General features: G+C 41.4%; 1 protein-coding gene across 1 annotated transcript in view; it reads right to left on the bottom strand.

Annotated features, from left to right (window-relative positions):
- LOC115656387 (protocadherin alpha-C2-like) overlaps positions 1-9715 on the bottom strand; it is a 302084-nt gene extending 292369 nt beyond the window's left edge. The window contains exon 1 of the mRNA XM_030573040.1: positions 7343-9715. Within this exon, the coding sequence (XP_030428900.1) occupies positions 7343-9715 (2373 nt within the window). The remainder of the gene's footprint in view (positions 1-7342) is intronic.
- Between the last annotated feature and the right edge of the window lie 10658 nt (positions 9716-20373).

The raw sequence follows: 20373 nt of genomic DNA, 5'->3' as shown, positions 1-20373 counted from the left end.
ACCGTATCAGCTGTCAATATATAATATGGTTTTAATACTCTATCTGAATGCAGAAAATGAAAGATGGAAAGCCTTTAAGGTGCTCAATACAAGGAAAAATAATTCATCATTCTTGTTCGTGTTTTTAAAAAGTATACTTTCATTTGAAATCTTTCCACCTTATTTTACGAAATGCATTGGTGAGTCCCTTTTACAGGCAATGACTGGACTACAGAATGGAACTAACAAGTCACAATGAACTATAATAGGCCTGCTAACTACAACTACATGTAAGTTAGGTGTTGTGACAGTAATTGTTAGTGAAGTGAATGTGAAAACACAAGGGAAATTTTCCCTTTTGCCCAGATGGGTGTCGTTTTTATTTTGTAGACGATTGTATTCTGAATTAATATCCCAATATCCGTTATTTCATGCCCGCTGTTCATTTTGCAGATTAAGGAAATAATATACATTTTGCCAAAATCTCTAGCTGTGTTTATAAATATAAATTTTTAGGTAGAAATCAAGTGACTCTATATGGTGACAGCTTGCTACAGCCAGAGCTCTGCTCCCCCAGCAATGCCACGCCTCCAGAATAGCAACTCAAAAGCCCTCCAGAACTTTCCCTCTAGATTAGAAGATGCCAAACTAAAACCAGCCGACAAAGCATAGTGGCCTGAAATTGGATCTTCTCCAGTACCAGAATTCACCTGATGGCGGGCATCCTCTCACACACTCCCTACCTGAGCTCTCCACAACACAGACACATTGCAGTCGAATAGCTCAAGCAGCCACGAATTAGTTTAAGAAAGTAATGGAAATTCTTAATGCATTGCACAATGGAAGCATGAAACTTTCAGAACAGGTTGATGCACTTCTAGCTATCCTGAAATACATGAAACGGCAGAAAGGCCTCTCAGGAAAGGCTAGTGGGAGCTCACTTCATATTAAGAGGTGGAAAGCTTGAATACAGCAAAGCCACAGAGTGAAAATAAAGATCAGCAAGTAAGATTCAGAGAAAACAGAGCTAGAAACTCTACTTGGCATTTAATTAGTTTACCAGAAATGGAAGGAGCCAATAACAAGCTCCAGTTTATGGGCTCCCTTTTCAATGAAATCTTTATTAAGGTCACCTCCTCAGCTGCCATTCATCTGAAAGGATCCAGAGAATCAACCAGCCCAAAACTATTACAGGAAACTTGTTCACATTTTCAGGATAGGGAAAAGGTTCTTCATCTTGCCAGAGTCTACCAAATACACGCTAAACCAGTGCACACATCAAATGTAAAAGTACAGCATTTGATCTTGTTTTTAAAATCACAAAGGGAAAAAACATTATTATTTCTAACTCTTAGAGGCCTAAGTCTTTCAGATGGCTTAAGCTGTCTGAGCCAAGAACTATCATTAATGAACTGTTTGCACAGTGCATCGCACACAAGCTTTCTCTATACTCTGAATGCTTTGGATACTTTTCAATGTTTCCTTATTTCAAAAATTAGACGATGCCACACCTCCTGGAATTACTGACACAACCAGAAGAAAACTCCAGGATCTCAAGAAGTCAGCATGTCAGATATAGAAGAATGTTAAAACCTTGGAAATAAAGGCAGTTTATTCCTTTACCAAAATCGGTTATCCTAAAATAGTGAGTTTAAATAGAATAAAAATAAACAATTAATGAATTAGCATTGATTAAACTTAACACACAAGTATGTTCACAGGAAAGATAAGAAAGAATAAGCCAAGAGGGACATCTGGGATTTAAAATGTCATATAAATGTACATTAAAATAAGTTGCCAGGTGATAACAGAAGCCCCAATCTGCTAACTGGATCCTGCCTACCACTGAAAATTGCAAAAATAAAAAGAGACCAATAAATGCTACAGTGTCTTGCCGCCTGCAAAGGAATCTGTATCTAATAATCTATCTCCCACTTCTTTGATGAATATTGTCACTAACATTATGGCTCTGTCTATGCAATGATGCTGGCAAACAGAGGTGCCAGCTTATGCCAAGGTCCCCATGCCTCACTTGAATACTGACAAGAACATAGCTGAAATCAGTCTGGTTCATCTTTGTGTTAGTATTGTTAAAATAGGTATTATAATTATAATAATGTGCTTAGTGTTTAGACTTTATTGACTGCTTGTAAATTGTTGCAGGAATTAATCTTACTAAACAGTCCTATCCAATGTTGTAAGGTAATATTTGAGCATTATATACTGTGAGCCTCCGAAACTGGTATATGTCAGGAGACAGGGAGAGGAGCATGACGTACTAGTCTCCAATAGAATGTGTGCAAGGGTCCCACCTGACAAAAGGCCCATGTGACACCAGATGCAACTATTTATGGAACATCCGAGAATAAAACATTTTCTTGATTGTTCTGCTCTATCCTGCCTTTCCATGCCCCCTTCTCTTTCCCTACTCCTCCCTGTCAATGAAGAGGAAAGGTTCAAGTGAATTATTCCAATCAGCCAAGTTTGCACTTGAAGCAGAAGGAGGGAAGGGATAAAAAACCCTCACAAGAAGGAACTGTATCTTTATGCTGCTTGTACTCTGAGGGGAAAAGGATGAGCAAAAGATCCCCAGTGCTTAGCCCGGGTTAGCCCTGCAGGACATACAGAGCTTGCTTATTATAAAAGCTTCTATTATTTTTTTGAAATTTAAGATTGGAACTCATTTGTGTGTATATATATTTACCTGCTTTAATCTTGTAAACAACTCTCTTGTTTCCTTTTCCTACATAATAAATCTTTCGATAGTTTATTATATGATTGGCTACAAGTGTTGTCTTTGGTTTGTGATCTAAGATGCAATTGACCTGAGGTAAGTGACTGGTCCTTTGGGACTGGGAGTAACCTGAGAATCATCTATCCCATAGGTATGTTTCCCTGGGTGGAAAAACAGATCAGACTGTTTGTGACTCCATGTTAAGGCTGTTATAGTGCCTGAGGAGTTTACACTTGATAATTGGTTGGTTAAATCTGAGCATAGAACTCACAGCCAGTTTGGGGTTTGTGGCCATATTTCCTAACACTGCACTGAGGTTAGTAGCCACTCTCTTGAGCCTATAGTAGAACAGTTGACATATGCTATTAGAATTGAAAAGATAATTATGAAATAAAGTACAATCCATATAAATTTGTACATGTAACTGGAGCAGCTTTCTAAGTCACCATTGGACCTTAAAATGTCAAGCAATGCTCAGAAAGGCTTTTGCCCGGTTGTGTGGCTTTTCTTAGTTCAATGTATAACAATATTTATATCCACCCTTAATTTTCAGTGGTATATTTCTGATCTACGGTGACTAATGTTATAAAGTTGGAAAGAAGAATGTACCCAGGCATACCCAATGTTTCCTCTATTATTTGCTTTTATAACAGGATACATCAGAAAGTGTTGTTCTAAGCTGATGCCATTATGCTTTATTTAACACAGTCTTGTAAATCTATGTGATCATCACAGTCCTTGGGCCCTGGTGTCCCTACACAGTCCTCACACCAAGGCCACCACCCAGCAGTTCACCTGACCCAGTAGAGATGGGAGCCAGTGAAGCTCTATCTTGCAAAGGCCCCATCCACAAAACTCCTTACTGGGGGAGATATCCAGCTGACCAATTGTCTAGGATGCTCTACCTAAACCAGAAAGAGGCACAGATGTTGTCTGAGGAACTAGATTAATTCCTAGCAGGCTGCTACTGTGGACCCTACTTACTTGCCTGAGCCCTGCCTTTCTGCCTGCTCCTGATTCCTGTCATCTTTATCCAAGACGCCTCTCTGTTCCTCCTTTCCTGACTCATTCCAGGTCCCTGCTTCTCTGCTCTACACATGACTCCAGCTCTGACCTTTGGCTTGGTATCTGACTTTGACCCCAGTTCTGGTTCCATGTGACTGACTCTAACCATTAGACATGAACACTCACACTCCAGCCTCTATAATCTATCATTGAGGATGTCTGCATTCTAGATTAATTTTCTATGTTATAGGAAACAAAATTAACTACATAAAACAGAAATACTGCTGATTGGACTCTCCCAAAAGAGGATACTGCATTTAAAATCTTTGGGTCTTTGGGAGGAAATTAAATACCCAGGAACACCAGTTACAGATAATATTGAAGCATTATGTAAAACTAATTTTAAAACTATTACTAACTCCTTCCATAGTGAAGCAATAATCTAGAATAAATTATATATCATTTGATTAGGGTAGAGAACTGCTGTTCACATGAATCATTTATCCAACAATTTTTTAAATTATACTTATTGTCTGTAAAAATCTCTAATACCTTCTTTCTGAATTTTGATCAGAGTTATTTTTGTGAACCTTTAAATACCTCCAGATAAATTATTAAACTATTTCAATTTATTCTGAAGAATGTTAACAAGATTATCCAATCTGAAAATATATTGTTAGATAGCCATATTAAATAATGGATGTAATGTCATTCCGGAGGCTGAAGAGAAGATTGACACCTAAAAGGACAGTGACATCTGTCATGGATCCACAGGGTCTGGTTTATGCCCCAGCAATAACCAGTCCCTCAACAGTGACTCTTTTAATATGCCAAACCCCAAGGGCTCACACAGTTCCTCGGGAGCAGGCCCATGGCCTCCAAAACTCCAAGACTGAGCCTTCACACACCAGTGATCACTGTGCCTCTCTGTAGGCAAGACAGACTCTGATGGAAGGCTTGCACTGTCCATCTTCAGGGCAAAAGGCTTTCAGTGACTATTTTCAGCAACAGCAGGCAGACATTTCAAAACAAGGTAATAATGTATTAGTCACTTGGCACACAGCATATGGAAGTCCTTGGGTTGCAAAGAGCGGCAAAGATTAAGACATAGTCCAACCTGGCCCAGCAGTGCAAGCTGGCTCCTGCTCTCTCCCTGATCCTCAGTCTCAGATAAGAGCTGTGTGTCCCTCCAAAGGGCAGCCCTTATTCCAGTCACTTGATACCTTTCTTCTTTCTTCTCCAGCTGAATTCACATGTTCTGTCTAACAAGGTTTCCTGCTGTTAGATGTCAATTTTTCTGTTCTTGCGCAGGGGGTGGGGGAAGAGGTCTCATGGTCTTTCTGGAGCCTCTGTTTATCTTGGTCAGTTTCAACCAGTTCTTTCATGACCATTCATTCCACCCCATACAGCTAGGAGACACACAATCTCATGTCTCCTACTCTGTTCTAAGTTCCTTTGTATCCACTGGGTAACAATGCTAACTACAGAAGGGAACTGAAACACATTAAAATATTACCAGAAAAATGCCATTTGTCACGACATAATTTTCAGAAATTATTCACAAACAGGAGTTTTCTTAACAAAAGTATATCAGTTCAGCAATTCAGACACTGTCTGGAAGTAAAAAAGAAGGATTTGGGATACTTTTTAATTTAGCAGATTCTTCAAACCAGAGTTATAGTCAGTGACTGTAGAAAAGCCCTTCCAAAAGTGTTTGTTTTCTATTGATTTAAAAGAAAAAATCCCTTTTCATTTAGGAACATTTTTTAAAAAGCATGCCTGACCCAAATCTAGTACTGTTGCCTCATGGCCTGAACGCCTCAGGTTTGTACTTTTTAATATAATACATTCTTCGACACAATCTATATAAACTTAAATATGAATGTTCTCTCATCTAGGGTCAGTTTTTAGTACCTACCCTGAATGGAAGGAATAAGAGTACAATTTCCCTTTAATTTATAAAATCACAGTTTTCTTTCCTAAAACTTTCCATTCTCTCTTTTCAGCACCAAAATCCCGTAAAGTTTTTAAATGACTTTCTATACTTATAAATATAATTACATTTTCAGATCTTCATATTACAGCCACTTGCACCTCTCCAGCAAATTAATATTCAGACAATTTTTTCTCTCGCATTCCATGTTTTTTTCACTTCATAACACTCCATTGATCTCAGGAATAAATAAGAATAAGATCAGGAGTATTATTATGACCAGTATATACTGATTACCAATGGAAACAAGTGGAAATTTTGGGAGCATAATCCTAATTTCTGAATCATTTGAATTCCTTCAAATATAATGTCACAATATTAATCTTCTTTCTGAAATAAATTACACCACAAGAAATAATTACTTATTTTTATAGCAACATATTTTAAAAGTCAATATTGTTTGAAAGTCAGCCAATGCTTGGCTCACATTTGCTTTGTTTGCATCTCCTATTACCAGCTCCAAACAAGAAAAGAAACTGTAATTTAAAGCTGTTTCTTCCCTTGGCGTTTCTGTGCTGAAATTGTCCAGCACTCTAAACATCTTGCACAGTTTGAAGTTTATGTAGAAGTAGAAAATTATTGAGCTACTTATATTATGCAATGGGAAGATAATTTCAGATCAATAATCTTATCATTACTACTGCTTCTTTGAAGATGTAATGTCAACCACGAATCTCTACAGCTCGATATGATTTTTCAGTAACTGTGTCAACATTTCACATTTCCTATCAATTGTGACTAGCAGTAACTGATACAACATCTACTCACGTTTAAAGTTAAAATATACATAATAATTCATCAGAAAAACAACTTAGGGCATTGTTCTCACCAAAAATATTTCAGCTATTTACCTTTCTCCATTCAAATTTCACTGAATCAATTCAATTAAATAAATTAATCGAGCGAGGTGGAATCAAAAATAGGTGATATTGAAACAATTAGGACTGTGAGAGAGGAGATGAGTGACAGGGGACATGAAAGAACCATACAATATAATGAATTATTGCAAACAAATATCAGTGAAAAATTCTGGTTACCACTTATCATAAAACAAGAACAAGAGAACATTCAATGAAACTGAGGAGAGAACCAGTTTAAAATTGATAAATAAAGCACATTTTATGCCATACATTATCGACTTGTGGAACTCACTGCCTCTGGACACTGAAGAAACCAACAGTTTCTTGAGAAACAATCAAAGATGAAAGGTGTCTCTATATAATTTAAATTCCAATTAGTTAGAAAGAATAAAATACCACTAAACGTTATAAAAACCTAATGTTTCATAACATAAACCAACATCTATGTGCCCAGCTTCACTTATAGGCCAGGTTTCCCCATAATTGCCCATTATGGAGATCCCTGAACCTTCCTCAGAAGTATTTCTAACTGGTCACCTTCGGAAGAGAGAAGAAGAACTACTCTCGTCCACTATATATATTATTACTATCATTTCATACTCAGAAAAAATTATCATTCTCATCAATAATGTTGAAACTGTCCTTCTAAATCTAGTGGAGCGAAAAAATGGCTTATAAAGCAATACAGCTTAGTTTAATTTCTTCAATACATTAAGGAATTAACTTTTTTTTAATTCACAGAAAAATATAGAACAAATTCGTGAAACTCACCTGACCAGACTCATTTGGTGTGAGAATCTGCCCCTTCCCTGCCTCTCCATTTTCCCAAGAGTGCGGAAAGTTGGGACTGAAAACCATGAGGTCATTCTTGGCGGTGCCTTCCCCTACACACAAGTTCCGGCTCTGGCGTTGGGAATAGGCCCAACTCCCCACTTCACTCGCGCACACCACGGTGGCTTTCCCAGGCTCGCACATCACTGCCGGGCCCGGGTGACATCTCAGGCCAACGTACACGACAATCACCAGCACAAACAGCCCGGACACCGAGCAAATGGCGATCATTAAAGACACGTTCATGTCAACCAAGGGCACTTCGCTCCCGCCCCTTGGCCTCGAGTCCCATTTCACAGCCTGGGGACTCTCCACCAGGGACAGGCTGACAGTGGCTGTGGCGGACAGTGCCGGCTCCCCATGGTCCTTCACCAGGATCACGAGTCTCTGGCTGGGCCCGTCCGCCTCCTCCAAGGCCCGCGTCGTGCTGATCTCCCCGCTGTACACACCCACCCGGAAAGGCCCCGCAGCCCCGGGCTCCTGCACTTCGTAGCGAAGCCACGCGTTGTAGCCGGAATCCGCATCCACCGCTCGGATCTTGCCCACCACGTGCCCTGCGCCGGCCGAGAGCAGAACCAGCTCGGGCCCTGGCGAGCCGCGGACCGAGCCAGCCGGGGACACTGCGGGCGCGTTGTCATTTGCATCCAGGACAAAGAGCTGCACAGTCACGTTCCCGCACAGCGACGGCAACCCGGCGTCCCTCGCGCTCACCTGGAACTGCAGCACTTGCAGCTCCTCGTAGTCCAAGGGCTGCAGGGCATAGATGTGCCCGCTCTCCGAGTGCACCGAGATGTAGCTGGACAGGGGCTGCTCTCCCACACTTCGCTCCACCACCGAGTAGCTCACAAAGGCGTTTTCCCGCAGGTCCGGGTCCGAGGCCGACACGGTCAAGAGATGGGCCCCGGGCGGGTTGTTTTCCCTCACAAACACCGTGTAAACGGCCTGAGGGAAAGCTGGGGCGTTATCGTTCACATCCGAGATCGCCACCAAAATGCTGCTGCTGGCCGAGAGAGACGGGGCCCCCTCGTCTCTGGCTGTCACCACGATCTTATATTCAGACACTCGCTCCCGATCCACGGCCTCCGCCAGCACCAGCGAGTGATAATTCTTAAAGGTGGAGACGAGCCGAAAGGGCAGGTCCGGGGGGATGGAGCAGGTGACTTTGCCGTTGTCTCCCGAGTCTCGGTCAGAGACGCTAATAAGAGCCACCACTGTCCCCGGGGGAGCGTCCTCCGGCACCGGCAGGGAAAGGGAAGTCACGACCAGCTCAGGGGCGTTATCGTTCACGTCTAAAACATGTAGTAAAACACTGCACTGTCCCGTCATTGGCTGGTGACCTTTATCTTGAGCTTCAATTCGAATTTCATATAACTCAACGTGCTCGTAATCTAGGTCTCCTTTCACCCTGATTTCACCGGTATGTGAATTTAGGTTAAACGCCGCTCTTACAATGGGAGGCACAAAATTACCAAACGAATATGAAATGTTCTTGTTAGTCCCTTCATCCAAATCGGTGGCGTTAAGTTTGATGACTAATGTCCCCTTAGCTGTATTTTCTAACACAGTTACCTCATAAACTGACTGATTAAATACAGGCGCGTTATCATTGGCATCCAGCACCGTGATCACCAGCTGAACTGTGCCGGTGAGCTGCGGTTTGCCCCCATCAGTGGCCGTGAGTAATAAAATATGCTCAGGGGTTTCCTCTCTGTCCAGAGCTGTCTTTAACCCAAGCTCTGCTAATTTATTATGGTCATTTCTCACTTGTACATCTAAAGTAAAATATTCATTAGAGCTGAGTTTATAGGTTAGCAGAGAGTTTGTACCAATATCTGCATCTGAAGCGCCTTCTAGTGGGAAACGCGAACCCGGCAGTCTTGATTCTGATATAAACAAGTTTAATTCATTTACGGGGAACACAGGGGCATTGTCATTTATATCCTGTATCTCCACTTCCACGTGAAATATCCTCAGGGGTTTGTCCACTATCATCTCCAGGTCAATGGCGCACAGGGGGCTCTGGCCGCACAGCTCTTCCCTGTCTAGTGGCGAATTCACAAACAAAACGCCGTTCTGCAAATTTACCTCAAAATAGTCTCTCCTGCCGCTGGAGACCATCCGGAACATCCGAGACACCAGCTCCACCACCTCCAGCCCCAGGTCCTGGGCCAGGCGGCCCACAAAGGTGCCGTGTTTGGATTCCTCCGGCACGGAATAACGGACCTGGCCGCTGCTCACCTCCCAGGCCGCGTGCAACAGAACCAGCCGCAGCAGCTGCCTGGTTACCAGGGAGTCTCGGCAGAGAAGGGCCATCGCGGACGCCGATTTCTTCGAATATACAGCCAATTCATACAAAAATGTGAAAGCCTCTGGAAATTGGTATTTTAATTCCAATGCCACGATGTTTGCGGTCCTCTTGAACCCCTGATTGACTGCGTATTCAGTAAAAAGAGGAGTGGTTTTGATTTTTTTGCCTTACAATTTCTTTTTAGGTGGACAGCGACATAATGTGGCTGATCGTGTGCATTACATTTTTTCCTCATACAGAAAACAGCTTCTCTGCTTCACAATTGTGTTCTTCCATTTATTTCTTTTTATGCCTTTGGGGGGGGGAGTTGGAATTAAAAGGTAAAAACTTGACAGATACATCATGGGCTCTGAAAATTAAAGCGAAATGCATTTTCTTCATCACTAACGACAACAAAAGTTCTACGGGGAAGGCAGGTTATATTTAGTTATAGAAGTGACCTGACACAATATCAGTGTAAGCCTTTGAACATTAATCAAACCGTTAAACTGTTGTTTGTAACCAAAACACCTGCCACTTCACTGGGCAGGGAGAGCAAGAGCTGATGTGACAAACGAGCCTTTTGAAGATGGAAGCTGGAATTTTGGTGAGAGTTTGGTGCCTAACTTTCATTGTCTTGCAATGGGATTTAGGGAGCTAACGCTCATATGAAAATCCTAACCTAAATTTTACTCTTTAATTTAAAGTTCACCTTTGGCTGCTTTCAATCAGGCCATGCGTCTGAGGCTCACTTATACTTTCATCTCCACTCTATTGCCAACATCTCGTAATTATAACAACTGCATATACCTAGACTCTGAGTCCAATCTGTGATAGAATATCTTGGCTGTTTCACTGTATATATTATATCAGACTTGTTCCTGTTCCCACACGGAACGAGATAGCTGAGAAGTGTAACTAATTCAAGTACGTATCTAACGCTGAAAGTTGTCCTGCCTATTCAGTACATAGAACTTGACTGCAGCTAGCCTCCTTTTCTTATAAGTAATAGTATACATACAATAAAAACCAGTTACTGTAAAATTCATGTAATACTACATTCATAAAAACTTACGCACATACACACACATCGTTCTGCACACTGACATATCATGCTACATTAAGCTATGGTAAGATAAATAATAAATTTAAGATGTATTATTTACCCACCTACTTCCAGCTTCTGGCAATCAGAAGCTTGGGACACTCAGAGCATGGGGTTACATCCTTACAACATCTTGGCTAATAGTCACTGGTGGATTTATCCTCCATAAACTTATCTAATTCATTTAGGAACTTTATTATAATTTTGGCCTTCACAACATCCACTGGAAACGAATTCCACAGGTTCACTGTGCCTTGCATTTAGAAGGACTTCCTTTTGTTTGTTTTAAATCTGCTGCAGAATAATTTAATTAGGTGACTCCTGGGTTTTTTGTGTGTGTTGTGAAGGAGTAAATAACACTTCCTTTTTCACTTTCTCCATGCCATCCTCAATTTTATAGACCTCTATCATATTCCCCTTCAGTCTTCTCTTTTCCAAGGTGACCAGTCACAGTCTTTTTAATCTTTCCTCATATGGAAGATGTTCCATACCATTAATCATTTTTGTTGCCCTTTGCTGTATCTTCCCCAATTCGACTAGATCTTTCTTGAGATGGGGTGACCAGAATTGCATGCAATATTCAAGGTTTGGGTGTACCATAGATGTATATAGTGCCACTGTGATATTTTCTGTGTTATTATCTATCCTTTCCCTAATGGTTCCTAGCATTCTGTTAGCTTTTTAGACTGCCACTGCACATTGAGTGGAGGTTTTCAGAGAACTAGCCACAATGATTCCAAGATCTCTTTCTTGAGTTGTAACAGCTACTTTAGATCCCATTGTTTTGTATGTATAGTTGGAATTATGTTTTCCAATATGCATTACTTGCACTTATCAACACTGAATTTCATCTGCCATTTTATTGCCTGGTCATCCAGTTTCCTGAGATCCCTTTCTAATTATTTGCATTTTACTTTGCAATTAACTATCTTGAGTAATTGTGTATCATCTGCAAATTTTGCCACCTCACTTCCTTTTCCAGATCATTTATGAATAGTTGAACACCAGATTCCAGTGCAGACCCCTGGGGGATACCGCTATTTACCTCTCTCCATTCTGAAAACTGACCATTTATTCCTACCCCTTGTTTCTTGTCTTTTAACCTGTTATTGATCCATGAGAGATCCTTCCTTCTTATTCCACAGACTGCTTACTTTGCTCAAGAACCTTTGGGGAAGGATCTTGTCAAAGGATTTCTGACAGTTCAAGTACACTATTTCCACTGGATCACCCTTGCCCACATGGTTGTTGACTTCTCCCCCTACCAAAAGAAGCATTCTAATAGATTGATGAGGTATGATTTTCTTTTTACTAGAGCCATGTTGATTCTTCCCCCAACAAAGCGGGTTCATCTATCAGAGGGGTAGCCGTGTTAGTCTGGATCTGTAAAAGCAGCAAAGAATCCTGTGGCACCTTATAGACTAACAGATGTTTTGGAGCATGAGCTTTCGTGGATGAATACCCACTTCTTCAGATGCATGTAGTGGAAATTTCCAGGAGTAGGTATATATATGCAGGCAAGCTAGAGATAATGAGGTAGTTCAATCAGGGAGGATGAGGCCCTGTTCTAGCAGTTGAGGTGTGAAAACCAAGGGAGGAGAACCTGGTTTTGAAATTGGCAAGCCATTCACAGTCTTTGTTTAATCCTGAGCTGATGGTGTCAAATTTGCAGATGAACTGAAGCTCAGCAGTTTCTCTTTGAAGTCTGGTCCTGAAGTTTTTTTGCTGCAGGATGGCCACCTTAAGGTCTGCTATAGTGTGGCCAGGGAGGTTGAAGTGTTCTCCTACAGGTTTTTGTATATTTCCATTCCTAATACCTGATTTGTGACCGTTTATCCTTTTCCGTAGCGACTGTCCAGTTTGGCCAATGTACATAGCAGAGGGGCATTGCTGGCATATGATGGCGTATATTACATTGGTGGACATGCAGGTGAATGAACCAGTGATGGTGTGGCTGATCTGGTTAGGTCCTGTGATGGTGTCGCTGGTGTAGATATGTGGGCAGAGTTGGCATCGAGGTTTCTTGCATGGATTGGTTCCTGAGCTAGAGTTACTATGGTGCAGTGTGCAGTTACTGGTAAGAATATGTTTCAGGTTGGCAGGTTGCCTGTGGGCGAGGACTGGCCTGCCACCCAAGGCCTGTGAAAGTGTGGGATCATTGTCCAGCATGGGTTGTAGATCCCTGATGATGCGTTGGAGAGGTTTTAGCTGGGGACTGTATGTGATGGCCAGTGGAGTCCTGTTGGTTTTTTTCTTGGGTTTGTCTTGCAGTAGAAGGCTTCTGGGTACACATCTGGCTCTGCTGATCTGTTTCCTTATTTCCTCGTGCGGGTATTGTAGTTTTGAGAATGCTTGGTGGAGATTTTGTAGGTGTTGGTCTCTATCTGAGGGGTTAGAGTAGATGCGGTTGTACCTCAGTGCCTGGCTGTAGACAATGGATCATGTGATGTGCTCAGGATGGAAGCTGGAGGCATGAAGGTAGGCATAGCGGTCGGTAGGTTTTCGGTATAGGGTGGTGTTAATGTGACCATCACTTATTTGCACCGTGGTGTCTAGGAAGTGGACCTCCCGTGTAGATTGGTCCAGGCTGAAGTTGATGGTGGGCTGGAAGCTGTTGAAATCGTGGTGGAATTTTTCAAGAATCTCCTTCCCATGGGTCCAGATGATGAAGATGTCATCAATGTAGCATAGGTAGAGAAGGGGTGTGAGTGGACGAGAGCTGAGGAAGCGTTCTTCCAGGTCGTCCATAAAAATATTGGCATATTGTGGGGCCATGCGGGTGCCCATAGCGGTGCCACTGATCTGGAGATATATATTGTCATCAAATTTGAAATAGTTGTGTGTGAAGATAAAGGCACAGAGCTCAGCAGCCAGTTGTGCTGTGGCATCATCAGGGATACTGTTCCTGACAGCTTGTATTCCATCTGTGTGTGGGATGTTCGTGTAGAGAGCCTCTACATCCATGGTGGCTAGGATGGTGTTTTCTGGAAGGTCACCAATGCATTGTAGTTTCCACAGGAAATCAGTAGTGTCACAGAGATAGCTGGGAGTGCTGGTGGCATAGGGTCTGAGCAGGGAGTCCACATATCCAGACAGTCCTTCAGTGAGAGTGTGAATGCCCAAGATGATGGGGTGTCCAGGATTTCCAGGTTTGTGGATCTTGGGTAGTAGATAGAATAACCCTGGTTGGGGCTCTAAGGGTATGTTGATTTGTTCCGGTGTTAGTGTAGGGAGTGTCCTGAGTAGAGGTTGCAGTTTCTTAGTGTATTCCTCAGTGGGATCTGAGGGAAGTGGTCTGTAGAATTTGGTGTTGGAGAGTTGTCTGGCGGCCTCCTTTTGGTAGTCAGATCTGTTCATGATGACAACAGCACCTCCTTTATCAGTCTCTTTGATGATAATGCCTGGGTGGTTTCTGAGGCTGTGGATGGCATTGCATTCTGCACGACTTAGGTTATGAAGCAAGCGATGTTGTTTTTCCACAATTTCTGCCTGTGCACGTCGGTGGAAGCATTCAGTGTAGAGGTCCAGACTGTCATTTCGACCCTCAGGAGGAGTCTATGTGGAGTTCTTCTTCTTGTGCTGTTGGTGGGAGGGTACCTGTGTATCAGTATGCTGTTCAGTGTTGTCCTGAAAGTATTCTTTGAGTCTGAGACGGCGAAAGTAGGCTTCCAGATCGCTGCAGAACTATATCATGTTGGTGGGGGTGGCAGGGCAGAAAGAGTGTCCCCGAGATAGGACAGACTTTTCTTCTGGGCTGAGTGTATAGTTGGATAGATTGACGATATTGCTGGGTGGGTTGGGGGTACCACGGTTGTGGCCCCATGAGGCAGGTAGGAGTTAGACAGCTTGCAGTCCTTTTTTCCTTTGTAGAGAGGTGAAGTGAGTAATGTAGATCTCCTGTCTTATTTTAGTGAAGTCCATTTGTATGGAAGTTTGGTTATTAATGAGAGTCTCCAGGTTCATCTATGTGCCTGATAATTCTGTTCTTTACTATAGTTTCAATCAATTTTCCTGGTACTAAAGTTAGTCTATAATTGCCAGGATTAACTCTGAAGCCTTTTTAACAATTTGTGTCCTCCAGTCATCTGGAACAGATGTTGATTTAAGTGATAGGTTACATACCACAATTAATAGTTATGCAATTTCATATCTGAGTTCCCTCAGAACTCTTGGGTGAATACCATCTGGTTCTGGTAACTTATTATTGTTTAATTTATCAATTTGTTCCAAAAACTCCTCTACTGACATCTCAGTCTGGGACCATTCCTCAGATTGTCATGTAAAAATAATGTTTCTGGTGTGCGAATGTCCCTCACATCTGCTGCAGTGAAGACTGAGTCAAGGAATTAATTTAGCTTCTCCACAATTGCCTTGTCTTCCTTGAGTGCTCCTTTAGCATCCCATTGCCTAATGGCGCCACTGATGTACTTCCTGCTTCTAGTTTACTTTTTTTTAAGTTTTCTGTTAGTTTTGCTCAATACTCTTCAAATTCTTTTTTGGCCTGCCTAATTATACTTGTCACTTGTCAGAGTTTTCGCTCCTTTGTATTTCCTTGGCAGGATTTAACTTCCAATTTTGCAGGATGTCTTTTGCCTCTAATCACTTTTTACTTTGGTATTTATCCATGGGGGAACTTTTTTGTAGGCCCTCTCAGAGGTCCAGAGAGGCCCGGGGCCACTTCCAGCTTTTGAGGCCCATAGCCAGAATAAAAATAAAAAATGACGACACATGAAAACAAAATAAGGCACCAAAAAAAAGAGTGAGACATAATTTGAATTTTTTTATTTAACAAATTTTTTCTAGCCTTCTTCTGTGCAAATGCATTACTTATTGAGGAAAAAGCTAGCTTTTGTGCAATGTCACAGTTGATATTAAGCCCATGCAAATGCTCTTGTTCCATAGTTCAACAGAGATAGTTCTTTACCTGCTTCAACACATTGAAGGTGCATTCACCTTAAGCCACTAATGCAGGCAAATTGACAAAAATACACAATGCAATTGCAATATTAGGAAACACCCCAGAGAGTCCAAGTTTGAGTATTTCTTGAAGCAATTCCTTTGGCTTGCAATCCAATTTAAAGTCCATGGAATATATTCATTTGAGGAAGAAGATCTTGTCACTGATATCTTTTGAGATTGATATCTTTTGAGATTTCTTTGTTGTACTGTTGCTGAAATTGTTCAGCTGCAGAAAGTAGATCTTCATTACTCAGTCTGTTGAACTGCCAAAGAAACCCCAAAAGGGTACAAATTAGTCGTAGTGACTCAAATCAATGTATAAGACCTGATTGAATAGAGTCAATGATGACAAGGAACACATTGGCCCTAGAATGCTGCTCTGCATCAGATTCAGTAGATAAGTGCGATTGGTGGAGAACTCAGATAAAATGCCAATATTCTGTGCTACTAATTTGGACTCAGTCAGGATCGCATCCCTTTGTTCACAAATCTGTTGAATGTGATTGATAAGACTTTCAGTGTTATCCCTCTCAACACCAAGTCTAGCACTGCATGCTTCAATTACCAGATTAGTTTGGTGGATCACTGTAAGTAGCTTCATCCACAAAGATAACACCAGAATGCATTCAAATGTGGACATGTGCTTCTGAATAGACTGAAGTTCCATACGAGCCTGTGCAGTTAGACTGAGAGATTCAAGCTCATGTAAAGCGTTTCTCACTGAATTCAAATGCTGTGCAATTGGTTGAACACCATCAATCTATGCAGACCATCTAGTTTTGGACACCCCATGCAGTGAAACAAGAAGATATTTCTTCAGAATTTCCCACATTTGCGGACTGCTACTGAAGAGTTTGTATATTTGCTGAACAGTTCCAAAGTAAGTAATTGCCTCCTTGCATGATTCAGCACAGTCAACACTTACAAGATATAGTGTGTGGTTTCCACAGCTGGAGAAAATACAGTCTGAATTATGCTCAAGCAGAACTACTTGTACACCTTTGTACTTCCCAGCCATATGAGATCCATTGCCGTAGGCTTGACCAATGCAGACTTGAAAATCTAATGTAAAGCCTCCTAGAATTGCTAGTACCTCAATCAGCAATTTCTTTTCCTGTTTTTCTCATGAAATTATCAAACAAAATATACCTTTCTTCAATTCATTTACACCTGAAATGTTCCAAAGTAAATATGTAGCCTATCCACACTTGAAATATTCTGCTGTAAACATGTACACAAATGCTGAATGGTACACAGATGCTGAAAAGACTTTAAATGAAGAAATACTAATTAAGAACACAAAATGAAATAGTCAGACATCCTTACGTGAATCAAAACTCAAGCACGTAAGATATACTATAATAGGCTGAACTGAAGACAAAGAGATGACATATATATAGTGAACAGAGACACAGATACAGACAGCGGGATAATGCCAAAAATTTCAAACATGTATTCTCATGAAACTCTCTGTACAAGATTGTCCTCACAAATTTTCATCTTGAATCTGGGCCTATAGACTACAAAAGCCTATGATGATGGCCAAGCTACCAAGCTATGGATCATCCAGCCAGCCAGTCACCTCTTTTAGCTACCCTATGAAGATAATAATGAGGAAATCTCACACATAAATAATTCCTTAGTCAACTAGATGTAAAACTATAAAGACACTAAAATGTAACAATTCTCTACCTTTCAACATGCACTTGATCCAACGTAGCGGTTGGTTTATATAATCAGCTGATCTGAGAGGACACATTCATCATGGTCTAATCTTGTGCCATCAGAACCGATATATTTTAATTAATATTTATGAACATTTTAAACTCTTTAATATGACAAAATCTATATCAGTTAACAAAAAAAAGTCTTTTACCGAATCACATCTCTTATATGCTTAAATTTGCAGCTCCAAGCTGAGAGAGTGTGTCACATTTTGATCCAATAGGGAGGCACAAAAAACCAAGTTGCAAAATTTATCAAATGCCAAAAAAATTAACAAGTGTTTAAATTTGAGGCCCCCTTTGAGCTTGAGGACCAGGGAAAATAGCCCTCCTGGCCCACCTCTGATTGGCCCTGCTTTTTTGGTCCTCTTACTACGGTTTTTAATTTGGGGTCTATATTTAATGATCCTATATTATGGTTTATTTAATAAGTTCCCATGCAGCTTGCAGGCATTTCACTTTTATGACTGTTCCTTTTCATTTCCATTTAGCTAGCTTCCTCATTTTTGTGTAGTTCCCCTTTCTGAAATTAAATGCTACTGTGATGGGCTTCTGTGGTGGGCATCTTTGCTGCCTTCCCCCTTCCAGCACACACACAAAGATGTTAAATTTAATTATATTATGGTCGCTGTTACCGTGCAGTTCAGCTATATTCAAGTCTTAGAGAGCTCCATTTAGGACTAAACAAGAACTACCTCTCCCCTTGTGGGTTCCAGGATTAGCTGCTCCAAGAAAAAGTCATTGATAATATAAAGCAACTTTCACTGGTGTCTTTATCTCTGGGTCCACAATGGCCACCCAGAAAATCCAGAAGCCCAGAGAGTTATTCTCCAACACACAGACAGTGTAAGAGAGTGGTTCTCAACCTTTCCAGACTACTATACCCCTTTCAGAAGTCTGATTTGTCTTGTGTACCCCCAAGTTTAATCTCACTTAAAAATTACTTGCTTAGGAAAAGAGATATAAAAATACAAAAGGGTCACAGCACACTCTTACTGAAAAAGTCTTTACTTCCTCATTTTGTCTGTATGAAATTTTAGTTTGTACTGATTTTGCTAGTGCTTTTTATGTAACCTGTCGTAAAACTAGGCAAATATCTAGATGAGTTGATGTGCCCCCTAGAAGATCTCTGTGTATCCCCAGAGGTACAGGTACCCCAGGCTGAGAACCAGTGGTGTAAGAGGCTACTTCGAAGCAGGTGGCGTTGTAACTTACATAGGAAATTGTCACTCGAAGGGTTCCCCTGCTAGATAGGGAAGGGGAGCTGCAATCACAGGTGACTATAGTGATGTTGTAGGCGGCTGCCTCTCTGTCCAAAGCGCATTGTCACCAAGGAGAAGGATGTTTTATCAGCAGGGCCATCAGATGAAACGATACTTTCTGAAGAACGTGGCAGCTGATCTTCCCATTGCCCCCGGAGTCCTGGCCCATGACACTGAGCAGAGCGACCATCCCAGCTGGAGTGCCTTTCCCGATAGAATTAGAAAGGGAGTTTACCGTCCCTGCTGGGACATTGTCATTGCCATTCACAACCTTTACAAGAACTGTGCAAAGCTAACTGACTTCCCTCCCGCGCCTGCACTCCCACATTATATTGTTCACAATTCACTTCACCTTGCACCCCTAACTCCCCGTTATCAGGATCGACAGAAAACATTTTCTGAACGTTGATTGGAGTGTTGCTGCCAAAAATGTCCTCTAACTTTCCATTTCCTTCTAAATCGGTGACATTCAGTCAATAACCAGGATGCCTTTGTCCACATTCTCCATTAGGCAGACAGTGTAGATAATTTCATCAAATGCAGGGGCGTTATTGTTAGAATCCCGCACAATGATATTCGATGGATGGTGCCAGATCTCTGGGGAGCCCCGTTGTATTTAGCTGCTGTTGTTAGATTCTGAGTCGATCCTTTTTCTCTGTCCAATGGCTCTTCCATTATTAAAATTGGCACTTTATTACGTTCTCCACGATTCTCTACTTTCAAAGCAAAGTGTGAACTTGCTCTAATCTCATATGTGGCCAAAGAATCAGTACTGATATCAGGATCTTGAATCCTACTATAGGAAATACACTGCCCACTAAAACAGATTCAGCCACGTGGGGAAATCATCCAGGATTTCTAGTTCCACATACTACACTGCAAAATTTTCAACCATAATCTCAAATTTCAGCACACAACTCACTGTCTGCCCACGCAGCTCTGCTCTGTCCATTTTCACAATGACGGTCAGGTTGCCATTCTGCATTTTCATCTCCACAAATGTTCTCTTTTTCTGACGCAATCCGCAGCCTGAGAGCTGGCTGGTTTCAGATAACCAGTTCCAGATCCTCTGCCATATTCTCTATAAAAGGCATCAGGCTAGAGCTTCAGAACCTGAGTAATGACCTTCTCCAGCGACAGACACACAGAACCAAAATGAAGTAAATAGGGCTCTGAAATACCAGCCTTGAGTCCGACATCTTAGTGTGCTTCTGTTCTTCATAGTAACCGCTTCATAAAGGCTTGACAGTAAGATCATTTCTTGTCTCTGCCTGCCTCTCCGTGATTCACTATGTTGTGCAATGAAATAAAGAAATAATTAAAATATATAAATACATTCCTTTGAAAATACCTTTGTTTTACCTTTGTCTGTTTACTCGTGTGGTGAGCGATGTCTTTAGTGATTTGCCTTGCTGACTGCATTATGAAAGGGAAAAATCATCAGCTATCCTTGTCCGTAACCGTAGACAACAGCGACATCTTGAGTCTAAACCAAAAATTGCTCTAAATGAATCGCAACATCAAACCCTCTATTAAGAAAATGCTTCATAAAACGTGCAACAGCTTTAATACTTCTGCTTTTATGTACGCCTATAATACGGAAGGTTTGTATAAAATCCTAAAATATATAATTT

This window comes from Gopherus evgoodei, chromosome 8 (assembly GCF_007399415.2).
Source record: "Gopherus evgoodei ecotype Sinaloan lineage chromosome 8, rGopEvg1_v1.p, whole genome shotgun sequence".
Taxonomy (NCBI): Eukaryota; Metazoa; Chordata; order Testudines; family Testudinidae; genus Gopherus; species Gopherus evgoodei.
This window is presented reverse-complemented; position numbering and strand designations above follow the sequence as displayed.